This window comes from Ruditapes philippinarum, unplaced genomic scaffold, assembly GCF_026571515.1.
Source record: "Ruditapes philippinarum isolate M1 unplaced genomic scaffold, ASM2657151v2 ctg2724_1_1_1_1, whole genome shotgun sequence".
NCBI classification, from domain to species: Eukaryota; Metazoa; Mollusca; class Bivalvia; order Venerida; family Veneridae; genus Ruditapes; species Ruditapes philippinarum.
The window spans coordinates 2,966-24,519 of NW_026856906.1; the positions used below are offsets into that span (position 1 = coordinate 2,966).

Consider the following 21,554-nt stretch of genomic DNA (forward strand, 5'->3'; position numbering starts at 1 on the left):
CAGTTCAAATTTTCACATTACATTTATAATATAATTTGAAATGCGATTATATAAATATTCGTTAGGAGAACATTGTAATACGGCGGTTTATTAATTATATTATATGATATTCATAAATATATAGTTTTGTGAGATAGTTTTTACATTTATTTATATATGGTTTATCAAATATACATTGTATCTTATTGGTTTAAACTGTAGGTTTAAACTAATTTCCCCATCTATTATTATTCATATTATATGTGATAACAAAGGAATTTTTTTCGTTTTCGTATCATTACTTTTTGGTTTGTAATAAATTGTCACTTTGGTAATCGTCACATGTTTTCTCTAGAACACATTTGTTATACATACAGTTATCATGTTGATTTACTAGCCATGTATTGTTGTTTGAACTTTGTTTGTTTACAGCATATGGTATACATATAAATTTATCAAAATCATCTTGGGAGAATTATAGTTAAACAAATCGTTTTCTCAACTCAACCTTAATTTATAAGAAAGTTTAATCCATGGTGGATTGTAAACCACTGGCACTTCAACTCTGTAGGATTTAATCTTGTCAGGGACTTTGGTTTCTTTCATATCTGGCTACTTAACGGAAGGTTAATGACTCTACTGCGGTGCTCGCTTTTGACTGCAACAATGCATTGATGAACACTAGAGATTTACCTTAAACAAAAACATGATTACATTATCATAACAATCTTTATATTTTGAATGGTTTTACAGGGAGAGATATTTGTACTTTAATTTCTGTAAATTATCAAATATACTATTATGTACTAAATAGTGGCGTTACTTTGTTTATTCGCCGATATTTTAAATTTGATATATCCTAAGAACACCATGCATGTTTCCTTGTTTGATTTTACAGCAATATTTGATGTACGAAATAGAGCTAAAACCTTCTTATATAAAAAAATAAGCTGATGCACAGTGTATGATAAATAGTGATATTTGTGTTTTTTTGTGGTATTTGTTGTCTAAATGACGTTTTAAGTAGGGCATGGAATTTCATTCGAAATATTCCAAACACCACTGAACATTCAAATAGGGAAAAGCGAAGACGAATGTTTGGGAAAAAAAACTAAAGATTTTTTCTCTCATTTGTTTGTCATATGAGGATCATAGTTCTTTCAATCAAATAACTCACTTGTTTTTCAAACCCTTATATCTGATGAATATATTTGTCATCAATAGTACATGACTTCTATTTGTTGATGTTCAAGGTAAGAGTGACCACAAAACGTTTGCGGGATAATTTTGCATATAGACCCTATAATAAGGTGATGAAAATCGTGTCATATGTGTTACATTTACATCTTTTTACATCTTGTAGGACTGTGTGCAGAACCAACATTTTATAGACACGCTATAGTTTCACAATTTGTATTTGGTTATATGTATATTTTAGACAATTTCTTGTACGGGACTGTGTGCAGAACCAACATTTCAAACACGCTTAAGTTTCACAATTTGTATTTGGTTATATGTACATGATGTATATTTTAGACAAACTTCTTGTATGGGCATTCATTTTCTTAAAAGGTTTTAAATTGTATTTTGCAGGTTTGTTCATAACAAAGCAGTCCTGTTGGATATAACAATGCCATGTCGAACATAAAAAGTGATCAAATAATCATTATTCTCTATCACATTTGCACTTATCGTTATTTGCTGTTCCTAGATGTTCCATTTGAATGATGTTTCACCTAATACAATAATATACATGAATACCAGCAAATAGAAACTCTACTGATTTTTTTATCTCAAAAGTAACCAGGATGTCTTCGATGTTTTAACTGCTGGGCTTTTTATCAATTAAAGAAAATTTGTGGAAAATCTAAATATTTATTGGCAAAATGATATGATACAATATATTACACAAATGTCACTGTCAGAATAACTTCAGAAAGATATTTCTCCTTAACAGTAAATGAAATGGATACACTATCGTTTCTTAAAATTAATTGTCTTCTATAAATACTAGATTACACTCAAAGTAATGAATTGAACGGTAACATATCTCTAAGTCCATTTTACACTAAATATTTTGATTATATCACGAGGAGAACTTTTTCCACTTTCAGACGAACAACTAATGTACAGTTTATGATTTCTATCATTGTAATATACAGCCACTGGATTATAAAAGTCTGTTTTCTCTAATCCTACAATTTCACATTTCTTGAAGCTGCTCGACAATCTTACAATATTGCTACTGTCTGTGTAGCATACTAACAACGTACCATCTTCCAACTCTTGTATTCCTTTAGGATATATATATCCTTGATCCGCGAATCTTTGTAAAACATTACCTTGCCAGTCTACTTTTACAACTTCACTTTGCTGACCATCATAATTAGATACATACATGAACTTCTCATCACTGCTGATAACAATCTTGTCGGGCCCCTTAAACAAGCCAGGAGTATCAAACACCTGTATGATATTTCCGTCTAAATCCAGAATAACCAGCTTTCCTGGATTAAAATTACAGCCTACTACTAGCTTGTCCTGACAATAAGCTACACAATAACACGATTCTCCGACATCTATACGACGATCTAAAGACAAACTTGTATCAGTGTAAGACACTATCTGGATACACTTTTCAGCAGGTAATGCAACAGCAAGTTTATTTTGTGGAAGTTTTATAACATCGCGTGGTGATGAAGATAGGATTATCTCTGATACCAGCGTTCCTGTGTCTATATTAATTATTTTAATTTTCTTATTGTTGTAGTCAGCGACGATCATATTTGTTGTGGAAATCAGTACCATTCCTAAGATATTGCTTCTTGACTTATCAGAGGGGGGTTGCACTTGAATTTCTCTTTCATATTGGACACATACTGCACTTTCTGCACAAGGTCTCCTGTATGCCGAAATCGTTCCAAGAATGTTGCTACTTTTCAGTTTATTAAGTGTCTTCTCATTTTGTATGAATATGATTTCAGCATCTGTTTTGATATCTTCAGCTAATTGTTTCTCTTTATCCGATAGTTTTGCAACTTGAGGTTCAGCGTGTTTCATCTCAATAAACAGCTTATTCCGCTTGTTTTCGTCACTCAGAGACTTGAGCATTGACATTGTACTTGACATTTCCTCTGCGATATGTAAGCTTCCTGTCATTACATTTTCTTGTTTACTCTTTGCTGTCAGTGCGAGAGATTTAGCGTCCCTCATAATTTCGGCTTCCATCTTATCCAGACATTCGTTTATTTCATTTCTGAAAACTTGTATATCTTCAACAACGGCCGTATACATGTGTTCTATGTTTGCTGTAGCAGTCTCGGCAATTCTAACATTAGATTTACACTTTTGCATAAGTGTCTCCATTCTGTCAATCAGTTTTTCAAGCTCACCAGACACATTTCCTGAAACATCGGGAATATAGTCTACTTTGCAGTGCTTGTGTTCTAGAGTCACACAAACGTAACACATATTAGACTCATGTGTGTTACAATAGAATTCCAGTGGTTTATCGCTATGCTTTGTACAAAAATCAGTTATTTGATCATTGTTTGTATTCCCGGACTTCGATTGCTGTGGCATTCTGTCTTTATCAAGCAGGACGTGGTTCATGGTAGGTTTTGGTTTCCTGTGGTGTTTATAACAACTCTCACAAAGATGTTCCTCGCAGTCCTGACAATAACCAAAAGCTGGTTCTTTTAAACCTTCTCTGTCGCAAGGAAAGCAGTAAAGATTGGAATCTTGTTCTGAAGAAACAGCAAATTTCCCCGACACTTCCATGTTTTTATCTGTAATAAAGATCGGAAAGAAACATGTATTTTACGGAAGATTAATAATTATCAAAGGTAAGTAATAGAAAGAGCATCGAAACACGAGGCTATCTGATTTGTACGATGGGATTGCCGAGTGTTTTGATGTTCTTTCTATTTTGTATCATAGTCAAACATAACTAGAACTATCACTAAATGTGGTTAATAACCCCGCAAGACTGCTTCGGAAATGAGAAAGTTACTAGTAACAGAATACCTTGCAAAAGAATTGAAATAGAGTTATGGTTGTGGGCAATTGGGCAATTAAAGATAGTTGTGGTTCTTGTATGTTGCATTTCCTTTCAATGTGGTTGACCATTGATGAAGTTTTATTAAATTACTCTGTAATAAGTCCAGAAAGAGTTACACTTCTTAAGCACTGCACTTCCTCTCATTGCGCTTGACCATTGTATGAAGTTGCATTGAATTCTAAACATTAATTTTTAAGTTATTCACCATACAAGGAAGAGGAACAAAGAGCAATAACTCTACAAATACTGCAGATTGAGTTATGGTTTTTGTACGCTGCACTTCCTATCATTGTGCTTGACCATTGTATGAAATTGTATTGAATTCCAATTACTAGTTTTCAAGTTATGCACTGGACAAAAAAGTAACAAAGGGCACTAACTGTAATTAGTCCAAATAAAGTTATGGTTCTTGTGCACTGCACTTCATCTCACTGCCCTTGCCCATAGTATGAAGTTTCTTTCCAACCATTAACTTTCAAGTTATGCACTTGACAATAAAAAGTAACAAAGGGCAAACTCTTAAATGAGTCAATAAAGAGTTATGGTTTCTGTGCACTGCACTTTCTCTCAATATACTTGACGATTGTATGAAATTGTATTGAATTCCAACCAGTACTTTTCAAGTTATGCTCCGGACAAGGAAAAGTATCGAAGGGCAATAACTCTGTAATTTGTCAAAATAGTGTGATGGTTCTTGTGCACTGCGCTTTCTCTTAATATGCTTGACGATTGTATGAAGTTGTATTGAATTCCAACTAATAGTTTTCAAGTTATGCTCTGGACAAGAAAAAAACAATGGAAAAGTAACAAAGGGCAATAACTCTATAATTACTCTGGACAGAGTTATGGTTCTTGTGCACTGCAATTGCTTTTTGTGCTTGACCATTGTATGAAGTTGTTTTGAATTCCAACCAGTACTTTTCAAGTAATGCTCCGGACAAGGAAAAGTATCTAAGGGCAATAACTCTGTAATTTGTCAAAATGGTGTGATGGTTCTTGTGCACTGCACTTCCCCTTTTTGTGCTTGACCATTGTATAAAGTTGTATTGAATTCCAACCAGTAATTTTCAAGTCAAAATGCTCTGGACAAGGAAAAGTAACAAAGAGCAATAACTCTGTAATTAGTGAAGATGGAGTTATGGTTCTTGTGCACGGCACTTCCTCTCAATGTGTTTGACCATTGTATGAAGTTGTATTGAATTCCAACCATTAGTCTTTAAGTTATGCTCCGAACAAGGAAAATGCAACGGACCGCTGGACCGACCGACCGACCAACCAACCGACCACCGAGTGACTGCTTTATATCCCCCCAAACTTCGTTTCGGTGGTATAAAAACACGTTCCCTGTTGTCACAATATAAAACCCCAGAAAAAAGTAACCAATGAACGAGCATCTGAATATGATACTTTTATCGCTTTCCCTTTCTTTGCCGCCACAATAAGTAAACCCCAGCAAAAATAAGCCAATCAATGGGCATGCTCTGGAGTGCGGGTAACTAATACCTGCACTCCAGTTAACGCACTGTGCATGTATATGTATACGATTTAACTCTGACACATTTTCAACAGAAAGGTCCCCAAACACAATTAGTAAAAAATTAACTATAAGTAATAACTAGAACTCCGCGAGTCGGATGTGTCGCCTTATGAACAATATAGTTTAGGAGAAATGGCCACGACAAAAATGAAATTTGAAAATCAACAAAGGGCAATAACTCAAAAAATAAGAAATGCAGAGAAGCAGTCTCTGTGCACTGCACTTCTTATATTTATGAGAAATGGCCTGGACAAAAATAAAGTATGAAAATTAACAAAGGGCAATAACTCAAAAAAATAAGAAATGCAGAGTACCCGTTCTTATGCACTGCACTTCTTCTTAATGAGATCTATCATCCTATGAAGTTTCAAGTCCATAGCTTTTATCCTTTAGGAGAAATGGCCTGGACAAAAATAAAGTATGAAAATTAACAAATGGCAATAACTCAAAAAATAAGAAATGCAGAGTACCCGTTCTTGTGCACTGCACTTCTTAATGAGATCTATTTTCCTATGAAGTTTCATGTCCATAAATTTTATACTTTAGGAGAAATGGCCCAGACAAAAATAGAGTACAAAAATTAACAAAGGGCAATAACTCAAACAAGAGGGCCATGATGGCCCAAAGTCGCTCACCTGTATATAAGACCCTGGAGCGGGGCCAGTTTAAACCCCAGGGCTTTTATTTGAACAAACTTGGTTGTATATGTATGCATGTATATATATATATATATATATATATATATATATATATATATATATATATATATATATATATATATATATATATATAGATATATATATATATATATATATATATATATATAAATATATATGTATATATATAATATGTATATATCTAAAAAAAAAAAGTCAAGCTAATGAATGACCCCCGGGCGCGGGCCAATTTTGACCCAGGGCTTTTATTTGAACAAACTTGGTAGACACCCATGAGAACATGTTTCATGCTAAATATCTTAGCTCTAGCTCTTTGAGTTCTTTAAAAGAAGATTTTTTAAGTTTCTACTATATGCACATAGGGAAAATCAATGACCCCTGGGGGCGGGGCCAATTTTGACCCTAGGGCTTTTATTTGAACAAACTTTGTAGACACTCATTAGAAGATGTTTCATGCTAAATATCTTAGCTCTAGCTCTTTGGGTTCTTTAAAAGAAGATTTTTTAAGTTTTAACTATATGCATATAGGGAAAATCAAAGACACCCTGGGGCTGGGCCAATTTTGACCCTAGGTCTTTGATTTGAACAAACTTGGTAGACACTCACTAGAAGATGTTTCATGCTTTATATCTAAACACTAGCTATCTGGGTTTTTTCAAAGAAGATTTTTAAGTTTTTGCTATACACAGTCATATAAGGAAAATCAATGACCCCCGGGGCGGGGCCAATTTTGACCCTAGGGCTTTGATTTGAACAAACTTTGTAGACACTCACTAGAAGATGTTTCATGCTTAATAGCTAAACTCCAGCTATTTGGGTTTTTTTAAAGAAGTTTTTTAAGTTTTTGCTATACACATATAAGGAAAATCAATGACCCCCGGGGCGGAGCCAATTTTGACCCCAGGGCTTTTATTTGAACAAACTTGGTAGACACCCATTAGAATATGTTTCATGCTAAATATCTTAGCTCTAGCTCTTTGAGTTCTTTAAAAGAAGATTTTTTAAGTTTTTACTATATGCATATAGGGAAAATCAATGACCCCCTGGGGCGGGGCCAATTTTGACCCTAGGGCTTTGATTTGAACAAACTTGGTAGGCACTCATTAGAAGATGTTTCATGCCAAATATCTAAGCTCTAGCTCTTATGGTTTTTTAGAAGAAGATTTTTTAAGTTTTTCTTATTGGTTGCCATGGCAACCAGAGTTTTTAATGGAATTTAAATTTTTGAACAACTTTGAAAGGGGTCCACCTAAGGATCATTTCTGTAAAGTTTGGTTGCAATTGGCCATGTAGTTTAGGAGGAGATGTTGTTTGAAAAGTTTGACGCCATTTTTTGAAGGACGCACGACGCACGCAGAGTGATGACAAAAGCTCACCTTTGAGCACTTCGTGCTCAGGTGAGCTAAAAATAAGAAGTGCAGAGTACCCGTTCTTGTGCACTGCACTTCGGGTCATTATAAGAAGCATGCATACCAAGTTTGAAGTCAATCCAACTGATAATGACTGACTTATGCTCCGGACAAGCTTTAGGGGGCGCCGACAACGACGCCGGCAAAAGTAACCCCTATATGTCGCCTTTTTCAAGGCGGCACAAAAAGAGCATCGAAACACGAGGCTATCTGATTTGTACGAGGGGAAGTGGGGGGCGTAGCCCCCCGAGTATTTATCAAATTGCCGAGTGTTTTGATGTTCTTTCCATTTTGTATCATAGTCAAACAGAAAAACACGTTCCCTGTTGTCACAATATGAAACCCCATGAAAAAGTAACCAATGAATGAGCATCTGAATATGATATTTCTGTCTGTTTCTTTGCCGTCACAATTAGTAAACCCCAGCAAAAATGAGCCAATCAATGGGCGTGGTCCGGAGTGCGGGTATCTAATACCTGCACTCCAGTTAAGCACTGTGCATGTATATGTATACGATTTAACTCTGACACATTTTCAACAGAAAGGTCCCCAAACTATGATACAATTCTTGCTTGAACTTCACCATCTTTTCAATGAGATCTGGTTAAAATCAAACACATGATTGTCAATTCTACTCATTGAAATACTTTGTTTTCATCTGCACAATTTAGTCAGGTAATACAAATTTCATTAACACGTTTGATTATCTTAGACAGATTAAGTAATCCATTTATTAAATAAAGAATGCATGTATGTCAACAATCTGGCTGTTAATTAAAGTTGTTTGAAAATCCTTTTCAATAGTTTTACCTTTTTAATAAAACTTTCAATAGAATGTAAATTAAATTATCCACGTAAATTAATCCATTCACAGTTTTCATTTTTATCGATATACATGTATGTTGCTTTTAATATAAATACAATTTGAACAAAACGGACCATTTTCTCACTTTGATAATTCTTGAACGAGACATTTATACTAAAGTGCCTGTCATATACATTAAGTAGGCCCGCAGTTTTATAACTTTAGAAAGATTATCACGTATCTCTTCAAAACCAGTAAAGCCCAATTCTAATTTTCAGAAAATGAATTGTTACTAGGGCCATCCTTAAAAAAATGTTTGTTTGCAGTAACCCGACCCAGAATTTTCAAGGTGGGTAGGTAGGTCGATTTTTTTTTTTATTATTGATCTGTACTCCCAAATAAACATGGAATTTCAAAATGCTGGACAATATATGCTTTGATAATCTGGTAACAATTAATAAATTGATAACTGAATTCTAATTTAATAAGACCTACATTTTATTTCTTCCATCAACCTTTAAAAGAACAAAAACAAAGCACAAGGCATAATTTTCTGATTCAAAAAAATTTTTTTTTATCCAGACCATGAAAAAAAATTTTGAGTAGGGGCAAATTTTGTGAGTCGGTCGCGTTACTGCAAACGAACATTTTTTAAAGGATGGCCTAGTGGTTGGCCTACATTTTGGTTATCAATTTATCGATATATCACAGACTTGCGGCGTTTGCAGTGGAATACGTGTATTTGTACACATGCGAATATTCATTTTCCTACATGGATACTTACTTTTAAAATATTTTACAACAAAACATAATGTATATTCTTACCTTTCTTACTTCCTTATACAGTTCAAAGGGTAAAATAAAAAGTTCCAGTACACGGAATCCGGAACACAGGATATTCTCCGCCTTACGCTGGATAGTTTCCGGCCTTGTAAACTTTAAATAATACAATAGTACACTGTCAATAGTCTGATCATTCAATAATAAATTCAGTTTATGTAAATGAAGTGTAAAAAAGCTCGGGAAAGTGATACAAAATTAATTTGAATATACGGGTTGTCGCAAATTCCGGAAAAAATACGGCCCGGCACGTGTTGGTCAGCCCTCAGCCCGTGACATAGGGCATGTGACACCAGCATCGGGGCTGACACGTACACAGACTGCAGGCGTGCCTTACAATGCCTCTATCTTGGGGCTGAAGGGTCCAGAATGAGCTCCTCTTGTAAAATTATCATAACGGTCCTGTTTATATATATGTATATAAAGTCATTGCTATGACTTTTGATGAAGATGATACAAGTGCGCAGATAAATTATATATATGAATAAATACACACATACCACCAAATCGATATGCCAGTCCAATTACGGCACAGCGCCTAGCAGAACAGTCATGAAAGCATAGCCATTGCTAATCCACCATCACAAAAATGATGGTTTCAGAACAGCTTTATATACAGTCAAAAACTGTACTACACATTGAAACTGGCTCAACATTCGCATATATGTAGAGTATATTCTCTGTTATCGTGTCTCACAAATCAACGATAACATTTTTATTGTCTTCTTCATTGATTGGGACCAGAAAACTTTATAGCAATGATTTCCCAACTTATAGTTTCCACAATTACAAAACGCTATGACTCCGTAAAGTTATATGTGTTTACATTTTTTTATTATTTTCCGAATGGTATAATATTTTTAAAGAACCTGAGCCGGGGGCATTTGTGTTTAAGAGTCTATGACATCTAGACCCCTTGACACCTCGACCCCTTGACACCTCGACCCCTTAGACATCTCGACCCCTGACACTTAGACCCCTAAGACACTTAGACCCCTTAAATATACCGGACATTTCGACCCTTTATTAATGTATTGTTCTTTAAGGAAAGATCGTGCTTTTTTTAAATAAAAAAACAACAAAGTATTGACTAGTTTAGAACATTTTCAGCCGTTTATTAATCATTTATGTATATTATTTACAAAAACAGTAACACAAATAAATATGCATGTTCACACATTTCATTGAAATAACAATACATAGAATACGCAGACACTATCACTCTCTTTATATGCAAGTATGTAATAAGTACAATATTTACAATATATATACTTTTTGAAGCTGTATTTTTGTATGTCTTATTGATAATATTTTTCCAATTATACATTTCCTTGTCTGAATGATCAACGGAGTTGTCATGATCAGATGTTGCTTGATCTGAAGGAGCGTCACTGCAAATACTACAAGTGAACTGTACGACGCTTAAACGTTTACGTGCCTTGTAATAATCGATCCTACTGATACCTGCAAAATACAAATTTTTCATCTTATAACAAAATCTAAAAAAATAAAGTAATGTTTTATTGATAATACATGTATATACCGTTCTAATGAGCGATAATCGGATTAGTATTGGCACGCGCCAGTGTTAATCCAATTACGTGTCACTGAATAAACACATACATGTATGACCGATAATTTGATTATTTAACGGCACGCGCCGGTGTTTATCCTATCACGTGTCACTGATTAAACACATACATGTATGACATTAAACCAGCACACGGGAGATACATGATGATTTTTTATTAAAGTCATTTTCATTTTTTGTGGTCAAAATATGTATGAAAGTGATTAAATGTGTATCAAAAATAAATCCTTATTATTATTATTTTTTTTTTTGATACAGTTTGATGCACGCTCATTCTAATTTTCACCGTTACGAATTTTAATTGTTTAAGTAATGAGTCATATATATTTTTGTAAATATCTGACAGACCAAGTCAATAAATATATCTTCAACTATATCATTTATCTAAAATTACTGTAGTTTTTTTTATTTTGATAAATATGGCGGTCAGCTTCCGTAAATTATTACGCAGTCAATAATTACATTTCCGTAAACTATTACACACAATTCTATATTTCATTTAGTATAAACGTTCATTGCCAATGTAATATTATTACGTCTTACAAAACAATAAACTGAAGTTTACAAAGTTTTAGTTATTATTAATACGACTTGCGTATGAATTATATGTAAATGGAAAAATGAAACATTACTCACCAGTATTGCAGGTTCTGTGTTGCACCTTCTGTAACGACATGTTGTAAAGGACGAACAGTCTCTTTGCACGCAATACACAAAACGGACAATATCATTTAATAAATTATCATTTAATAAATTAATATGATTATGACAAATATACTCTCAAAAATAAAAGTCTGTAATAATATTCCTCCACTTATTTATCAGACAATATTAATAGGAAACACGCTTAATATTAATAAAACTGAAATGTTGTAGTAAATACGCGTTTTTATGTATATCTTCACAAGTTTGAGTAAATGATATTATTAAGAAATGTGTGTAAATAATTAGCAAAAGCTTTCTATAACATCAATACTCATTTGTAACGCGTGATGTTATATATTTAATAAATATTTCTTACTTAATGCACTAATAACAAAATTATAAATTAGCACCATTGCATTAAACCACGGGACTTTAATCCGATTTTAGTCCGTAATTAAACAAATGAAAACTGTGATTAGTTTATTATAATCACCAAAATTAGATTTAAAAAAAAAATGTAAATTTTGCAACTGATATGTCAGAAAAACAAATAAATTTAAACAAAAATCTTAAAGATTATATATAAGTCTTACAATATTTTCAAAATATATAAACGGTTCTTTTAAAGTCCAACATTTAAAACAGGAGTCGAAATGTCTTACTCAGTAGGGGTCGAAAAGTCATCTTACAAGGGGTCTAAGAGTCAAGGGGTCTAGATGTCATCTTAATATCCTAAGGGGTCGAGAAGTCAAGGGGTCTAGATGTCTTACTTGCGTGTTTAACAAACACGTTCTTGTTTATATTTAGTATTTGTCGAGCATTGTTATATATATATATCTACTAATGTATTCCTTAACTGTAGTAGAAGAGATGATTGGTGTTAAACATTTAATTTTGACCCCACTATTTATAATGCAGTTGTAAACTTTTTAAACACGCATTTCTATCAAGATTCTGAGACAGAAGATAACGGGTTATCTTCTGTCCTAGCGAGAATCAATGACTATTGGAATTATTTTAATTTATATTCAGGGAAACATTCTAAGCACACTATGTTTCTGTATGTTTTTTTTCCATCTTCTAGTCCACAAATGTGGAACCCTAGGGTGTACAACAAAAAGTGGTTTCCTGGGGGGGGAGGGGGCTGACATATTGGTGGAAGATTTTGATAAAAATAATGCAATAGGTGAAAATTGTGCATGTTTGAAGAGTGGGCCAGCAGTTATAACTGATGTGTTTTATAGCTCATCATGAGTGGCTTCGTACTTCGCTTATATATATATGCGCATACTATGTTTTTTTGTAAACATTTAGATGATATGGAATAAAGAAAGATATATGTAATTGGGGTGGGCCTGGGTGGGGTGTCTTCTCCCATAGACTGAGAAAATTTTGAAATACGAGGTTGAAAATGGTGTTATTTCCTTGACTTTCTAGTGCTGTTTATGGTACCTTTTGGATGGTTTTACACCACCATGGAGCTTAATATAAGATTTTATATATCTGTGACATCGCACTGTATTTTGCAAAAGTTAGTGTTTGCAAGGTTTGCAACCCCATTTATTGGAAAGACATACATACAATCATACAATAAAGAATAGTCATACAAATAAATATAAAGAAGATCAGTAAAAAAAACTAAACATGTGGTATAATACAGTTTCAAAATTTTTCACATTACATTTATAATATAATTTGAAATGCGATTATATAAATATTCGTTAGGAGAACATTGTAATACGGCGGTTTATTAATTATATTATATGATATTTATAAATATATGGTTTTGTGAGATAGTTTTTACATTTATTTATATATGGTGTATCAAATCTACATTGTATCTTATTGGTTTAAACTAATTTCCCCCTCTATTATTATTCATATTATATGTGATAACAAAGGGATTTTTTTTCGTTTTGGTATCATTAGTTTTTGGTTTGTAATAAATTGTCACTTTGGTAATCGTCACATCTTATTAAAAAAATATCGTAATGTTTTCTCTAGAACACATGTGTTATACATACAGTTATCATGTTGATTTACTAGCCATATATTGTTGTATGAACTTTGTTTGTTTACAGCAAATGGTATACATATTTATCAAAATCATCTTGGAAGAGCAGTAAATGATAGTTAAGCAAATCGTTTTCTCAACTCAACCTTAATTTGCAAGAAAGTTTGATCCATGGTGGACTGTAAACCACTGGCACTTCAACGGTGTAGGATTTAATCTTGTCAGGGACTTTGGATTCTTTCATATCTGGCTACTAACAAAGGTTAATGACTCTACTGCGGTGCTCGCTTTTGACTGCAACGATGCATTGATGAATAATGGAGATTTACCTTTACCAAAAACATGATTACATTATCATAACAATTTTTATATTTTGAATGGTTTTACAGGGAGAGATATTTGTACTTTAATTTCTGTAAATTATCAAATATACTATTATGCACTAAATAGTGGCGTTACTATGTTTATTCACCGATATAATTTGATATATCCTAAGAACACCATGCTTGTTTCCTTGTTTGATTTTACAGCACTGTTTTGATGTACGAAATAGAGCTAAAACCTTCACGTATTTTAATCTACGAAATATATCTAAAACAGTCTTAAATTTGAAGTTGACATTGGTTCAATTGATTGCTGCAGTATGAGTTAAATTACAAGTTACAGCAGTTATGAATAATGTTTTGCTGAATAAGTGTTTAACCATATATAGCAGAAGTTAAAATGGAGTAAAATACAGGATGTAAACTTGGGTTTTTATAAAAAGTTCAGACAGATAAGTGGATTTTAAAAAAGCTGATGCACAGTGTAGGATAAATACTGATATTTGTGTTTTTGTGGTATTTGTTGTCTAAATGACGTTTTAAGTAGGGCATGGAATTTCATTCGAATATTCCAAACACCACCGAACATTTAAATAGGGAAAAGCGAAGACGAATGTTTGGGAAAAAACAAAATATTTTTTCTCTCATTTGTTTGTCTCAAAATTTCAAAATATGAGGATCATAGTTCTTTCAATCAAATAATTCGCTTGTTTTTCAAACTCTTTATATCTGATGAATATGTTTGTCATCAACAGTATATGACTTCTATTTGTTGATGTTCAAGGTAAGATTGACCACAAAACGTTTGCGGGATAATTTTGCATATAGACCCTATAATAAGGTGATGAGAATCATGTCATATGTGTTACATTTACATCTTTTTTACGTCTTATAAGACTGTATGCAGAACCAACATTTTAGACATGCTTAAGTTTCACAATTTGTATTTGGTTATATGTATATTTTAGACAACTTCTTGTACGGGCATTCATTTTCTTAAAAGGTTTTAAATTGTATTTTGCAGGTTTGTTCATAACAAAGTAGTCCTCTTGGATATAACAATGCCATGTCAAACATAAAAAGTGATCAAATAATCATTATTCTCTATCACACTTGCACTTATCGTTATTTACTCTTCCTAGATGTTCCATTTGAATGCTGTTTCACCTAATACAATAATATACATGAATACAAGCAAACAGAAACTCTACTGTTTTTTTTATCTCAAAGTAATCAGGATTTCTTCGATGTTTTAACTGCTGGGCTTTTTATCAATTCAAAGATAATTTGTGGTTAATTAAAATATTTATTGGCAAAATGATATGATACAATATATTACACAAATGTCACTGTCAGCATACTTTCAGAGAGATAGTTCTCCTTAACAGTAAATGAAAGGGATACACTATCGTTGCCTAAAATTAATTGTCTTCTATAAATACTAGATTACACTCAGAGTGGTAACATATCTCTAAGTCCATTTTACACTAAATATCTTGATTATATCACAAGAATATAATTTTTTTTCACATGAACAACTAATGTACAGTTTATGAGTTCTATCATTGTAATATACAGCCACTGGATTATAAAAGTTTGTTTTCTCAATGCCTACAATTTCACATTTCTTGAAGCTGCTCGACAATCTTACAATATTGTTACTGTTTTTGTAGCATACTAACAACGTACCATCTTCCAACTCTTGTATTCCTTTTGGTCTTACATATCCTCTATTTTCGAATGTTTGTACGCTTTTACCTTGCCAGTCTACTTTTACAACTCTACTATGCTGAACATTACAATCAGATACATACATGAACTTCTCATCCCTGCTGATAACAATCTTTTCGGGCCCCTTAAACAATCCAGGATTATCAAACACCTGTATCAATTTTCCGTCTAAACCCAGAATAACCAGCTTCCAGTGTTTAGAATAACAGCTTACTATCAGCTTGTCTTGATAATAAGCTAAACAATAACATGATTCTCCAACATCTATATGACGATCTAAAGACAAACTTGTATCAGTATAAGAAATTATCTCAACATACTTTTCATCACGTAATGCAACAGCAAGTTTATTTTGTGGAAGTTTAATAACATCTCGTGGTGATGAAGATAGGATTATCTCTGATACCAACGTTCCTGTGTCTATATTTATTATTTTAATTTTGTTATTGTTGTTGTCAGCGACGATCATATTTGTTGTGGAAATCAGTACCATTCCAGAAATATTGCTTCTTGACTCATCAGAGGAGTTTTGCACTTGAATTTCTCTTTCATATTGGACACATACTTCACTTTCTGCACAAGGTCTCCCGTATGTAGAAATCGTTCCAAGAATGTTGCTTCTTTTCAGTTTATTAAGTGTCTTCTCATTTTGTAGGAATATGACTTCAGCATCTGTTTTGATATCTTCAGCTAATTGTTTCTCTTGATCCGATAGTCTTACAACTTGAGGTTCAACGTGTTTCATCTCAATAAACAGCTTGTTTCGCTTGTTTTCGTCGCTCAGAGACTTGAGCATTGACATTGTACTTGACATTTCCTCTGCGATATGTAAGCTTCCTGTTTTTACATTTTCTTGTTTACTCTTTGCTGTCAGTGCGAGAGATTTAGCGTCCCTCATAATTTCGGCTTCCATCTTATCCAGACATTCGTTTATTTCATTTCTGAAAACTTGTATATCTTCAACAACGGCCGTATACATTTGTTCTATATTTGATGTAGCAGTCTCTGCAATTCTAACATTAGATTTACACTTTTGCATAAGTGTCTCCATTCTGTCAATCAGTTTTTCAAGCTCACCAGACAAATTTCCTGAAACATCGGGAATATAGTCTACTTTGCAGTGCTTGTGCTCTAGAGTCACACAAACATAACACGCATTAGAATCATGTGTGTTACAATAGAATTCCAGTGGTTTATCGCTATGTTTTGTACAAAAATCAGTTATTTTATCATTTTTTACATTCCCAGTCTTCAATTGCTTAGGCATTCTGTCTTTATCAAGCAGAACGTGGTTCATAGTAGGTTTTGGTTTCCTGTGGTGTTTATAACAACTCTCACAAAGATGTTCATCGCAGTCCTGGCAATAACCAAAAGCTGGTTCTTTTAAACCATCTCTGTCGCAAGGAAAGCAGTAAAGATTGGAATCTTGTTCTGAAGAAACAGCAAATTTCCCCGACACTTCCATGTTTTTATCTGTAATAAAGATCGGAAAGAAACATGTATTTTACGGAAGATTAATAATTATCAAAGGTAAGTAATAGAAAGAGCATCGAAACACGAGGCTATCTGATTTGTACGATGGGATTGCCGAGTGTTTTGATGTTCTTTCTATTTTGTATCATAGTCAAACATAACTAGAACTATAACCCCGCAAGACTGCTTCGGAAATGAGAAAGTTACTAGTAACAGAATACCTTACAAAAGAATTGAAATAGAGTTATATGGTTGTGGGAAATAGGGCAATTAAAGATAGTTGTGGTTCTTGTACGTTGCATTTCCTTTCAATGTTGTTGACCATTGATGAAGTTTTAAATTACTCTGTAATAAGTCCAGAAAGAGTTACACTTCTTGAGCACTGCACTTCCTCTCATTGCTCTTGACCATTGTATGAAGTTGCATTGCATTCAGAACATTAATTTTTAAGTTATTCACCGTACAAGGAAGAGGAACAAAGAGCAATAACTCTACAAATACTGCAGATTGAGTTATGGTTTTTGTACACTGCACTTCTTCTCATTGTGCTTGACCCTTGTATGAAATTGTATTGAATTCCAATTACTAGTTTTCAAGTTATGCACTGGACAAAAAAGTAACAAAGGGCACTAACTGTAATAAGTCTAAATAAAGTTATGGTTCTTGTGCACTGCACTTCATCTCACTGCCCTTGCCCACTGTATGAAGTTTCTTTCCAACCATTAACTTTCAAGTTATGCACTTGATAATAAAAAGTAACAAAGGGCAAACTCTTAAATCAGTCAATAAAGAGTTATGGTTTCTGTGCACTGCACTTTCTCTCAATATACTTGACGATTGTATGAAATTGTATTGAATTCCAACCAGTACTTTTAAAGTTATGCTCCGGACAAGGAAAAGTATCGAAGGGCAATAACTCTGTAATTTGTCAAAATAGTGTGATGGTTCTTGTGCACTGCGCTTTCTCTCAATATGCTTGACAATTGTATGAAGTTGTATTGAATCCAACTAAAAGTTTTCAAGTTATGCTCTGGACAAGAAAAAAGCAATGGAAAAGTAACAAAGGGCAATTACTCTATAATTACTCTGGACAGAGTTATGGTTCTTGTGCACTGCAATTGCTTTTTGTGCTTGACCATTGTATGAAGTTGTTTTGAATTCCAACCAGTACTTTTCAAGTAATGCTCCGGACAAGGAAAAGAATCTAAGGGCAATAACTCTGTAATTTGTCAAAATGGTGTGATGGTTCTTGTGCACTGCACTTCCCCTTTTTGCGCTTGACCATTGTATAAAGTTGTATTGAATTCCAACCAGTAATTTTCAAGTCAAAATGCTCCGGACAAGGAAAAGTAACAAAGGGCAATAACTCTGTAATTAGTGAAGATGGAGTTATGGTTCTTGTGCAATGCACTTCCTCTCTATGTGTTTGACCATTGTATGAAGTTGTATTGAATTCCAACCATTAGTCTTTAAGTTATGCTCCGAACAAGGAAAATGCAACGGATCGCTGGACCGACCGACCGACCAACCAACCGACCACCGAGTAACTGCTTTATATCCCCCCAAACTTTGTTTCAGTGGTATAAAAACACGTTCCCTGTTGTCACAATATAAAACCCCAGAAAAAAGCAACCAATGAACCAGCATCTGAATATGATACTTTTATCGCTTTCCCTTTCTTTGCCGCCACAATAAGTAAACCCAAGCAAAAATAAGCCAATCAATGGGCATGCTCTGGAGTGCGGGTAACTAATACCTGCACTCCAGTTAACGCACTTTGCATGTATATGTATACGATTTAACTTTGACACATTTTCAACAGAAAGGTCCCCAAACACAATGAGTAAAAAATTAACTATAAGTAATAAAAAGAGCATCGAAACACGAGGCTATCTGATTTGTACGAGGGGAAGGGGGGCGTAGCCCCTGAGTATTAATCAGATTGCCGAGTGTTTTGATGTTCTTTGTATTTTGTATCATAGTCAAACAGAAAAACAGGTTCCCTGTTGTCACAATATGAAACCCCATGAAAAAGTAACCAATGAATGAGCATCTGAATATGATATTTCTGTCTGTTTCTTTGCCGTCACAATTAGTAAACCCCAGCAAAAATGAGCCAATCAATGGGCGTGGTCCGGAATGCGGGTATCTCATACCTGCACTTCAGTTAAGCACTGTGCATGTTCAACAGAAAGGTCCCCAAACTATGATACAATTCTTGCTTGAACTTCACCATCTTTTCAATGAGATCTCAGTGGCGTAGCTACTATTAGGCCATGTAGGATTGGGCCTACAACTTGGTCAAGAAATTGACATTTTCAAAAGTATAGTTGTGTGCATGATATACCATCTTCAGTAAAGTTTGCATCTAATCAAATTCATAGTTTAAAATTATTGTTCTGATAATTTTCCTTGAACATACTTTGGAACGCACATTTTGCTCTTTTTAATCTGAACTTGTTTTTTGCCTCTGGGGGCTAAGCCCCGAGACCCCCTTTTAAGTGCCTACAAGTTGAAGAAAACTGGCTACGCCCCTGGATCTGGTTAAAATCAAACACATGATTGTCAATTCTACTCATTGAAATACTTTGTTTTCATCTGCACAATTTAGTCAGGTAATACAAATTTCATTAACACGTTTGATTATCTTAGACAGATCTGGGATATACTATAACATCGTATTTATCGTATGTCCCAGGACAGATTAAGTAATCCATTTATTAAATAAAGAATGCATGTATGTCAACAATCTTGCTGTTAATTAAAGTTGTTTGAAAATCCTTTTCAATAGTTTTACCTTTTTAATAAAACTTTCAATAGAATGTAAATTAAATTATCCACGTAAATTAATCCATTCGCAGTTTTCATTTTTATCGATATACATGTATGTTGCTTATATATATATATTGAAGGCGAAAGTGCATATGTTAATTATGACTTTAAGCGAGGGTTTTAGTCAAGATTGTTTACTTTTTAGATCGACGTGTTGGCTACAGTAAATAATTTACTTTGTTTGTTTCATTAAGTTTAATTTTTAAACTGAAAAAAAAAAAAAAAACACCGAAAAAAAATGTTGTTGGGCTCTGATAATTGCGACAATTACCGCCGGTATAGAAGTTTGTCCATCGTCCATCATTAAGAAAAGTTTGCATTATTAAATTATTTTTCCTTTTCATCGTTTTTTTTTAATATTCTTTTTATTTATTTATTTACTTCCCTCCGATCATTATTTATTCGATCCATATGTGCTTAATTAACAGATTTAACAATTCATCTTTCATACAAATCATAAGCATGAAAATTAAGGACGTTATAACATGCAACTTAATTTGACACTCAATTTTATTAAGATAGACAACGCTTACTCGTATTTATTTTTTTGTGCAAAATTGCGGAGCATCTTAATTAAAGTGAACACACTAGGACAAATGCGGAGATTTGATTAAAATCGTTGTTTAAAGACACAAAATAACAAATGCATTTTCGACTTCCATATAATTTTGAAAAGTGCCGTACGGCTAGCCAATACAGTGTGTCCAGGCTAGTCGTACGTGACTCACGTACGGCTAGAACTTTTGGCTAGCCGTACGGGCCCGTACGGCTAGCCACTTCCTTTAATATAAATACAATTTGAGCAAAACGGACTATTTTCTCACTTTGATAATTCTTGAACGAGACATTTATACTAAAGTGCCTGTCATATACATTAAGTAGGCCCACAGTTTTATAACTTTAGAAAGATTATCACGTATCTCTTCAAAACCAGTAAAGCCCAATTCTAATTTTCAGAAAATTAGAATTGGGCTTTACCAACAGGTGCTATTTGCATTGATTTGACCTAAAAATGTGTTTGACCTTGTTATTTATACAATAAAATATCAATATATTAAAAAAAAAAAAAAAAAAAAAAAAAAAAAAAATTTTCACTGTTATAGATCTATTATTATAGTAATATAACAGTGAAATTTTTTTTTTTTTTTTTTTTTTTTTTTTTTTTTTAAATATATTGATATTTTATTGTATAAATAACAAGGTCAAACACATTTTAGGTCAAATCAATGCAACAAGCACCTGTGGGCTTTACTGGTTTTGAAGAGATACGTGATAGTATACTAGTGGTTGGCCTACATTTTGGTTATCAATTTATCGATATATCATAGACTTACGGCGTTTGAAGTTGAATACGTTTACTTGTACACATGCGAATATTCATTTTCCTACATGGATACTTACTTTTAAAATATTTTACAACAAAACATAATGTATATTCAGATAATTCTTACCTTTCTTACTTCTCCTCTTACTTCCTTATACAGTTCAAAGGGTAAAGTAAAAAGTTCCAGTACACGGAATCCGGAACACAGGATATTCTCCGCCTTACGCTGGATAGTTTCCGGCCTTGTAAACTTTAAATAATACAATAGTACACTATCAATAGTCTGATCATTCAATAATAAATTCAGTTTATGT

General features: G+C 33.4%; 2 protein-coding genes across 3 annotated transcripts; both read right to left on the bottom strand.

The window, feature by feature from the left end:
* Positions 1 to 1,526: 1,526 nt before the first annotated feature.
* Positions 1,527 to 9,407, bottom strand: LOC132748099 (E3 ubiquitin-protein ligase TRIM71-like). Of its 2 annotated transcripts, none has more exons than XM_060737647.1 (2): positions 9,293 to 9,407; positions 1,527 to 3,767 (listed from the first exon to the last, which is right to left on the bottom strand). In XM_060737647.1, exon 2 carries the CDS (start codon positions 3,757 to 3,759, stop codon positions 2,032 to 2,034), a length of 1,728 nt encoding a protein of 575 aa, XP_060593630.1. In that variant the 5' UTR covers positions 3,760 to 3,767; positions 9,293 to 9,407; the 3' UTR covers positions 1,527 to 2,031. The 2 variants fall into 2 exon arrangements, with proteins under 2 accessions (XP_060593630.1, XP_060593629.1); XM_060737646.1 differs by lacking the exon at positions 9,293 to 9,407 and adding an exon at positions 4,420 to 6,030.
* Positions 9,408 to 15,177: 5,770 nt separating this feature from the next.
* LOC132748100 (uncharacterized) lies at positions 15,178 to 21,401 on the bottom strand. The gene is made up of 2 exons (XM_060737648.1): positions 21,368 to 21,401; positions 15,178 to 17,084 (listed from the first exon to the last, which is right to left on the bottom strand). The coding sequence occupies exon 2, from the start codon at positions 17,074 to 17,076 to the stop codon at positions 15,352 to 15,354; it is 1,725 nt and encodes a 574-aa protein (XP_060593631.1). The 5' UTR covers positions 17,077 to 17,084; positions 21,368 to 21,401; the 3' UTR covers positions 15,178 to 15,351.
* Between the last annotated feature and the right edge of the window lie 153 nt (positions 21,402 to 21,554).

Coding starts and splice junctions, on each gene's coding strand:
- LOC132748100 (XM_060737648.1), bottom strand. CDS start 17,076: ATGGAAGTGTCGGGGAAATTTGCTGTTTCTTCAGAACAAGATTCCAAT.
- LOC132748099 (XM_060737647.1), bottom strand. CDS start 3,759: ATGGAAGTGTCGGGGAAATTTGCTGTTTCTTCAGAACAAGATTCCAAT.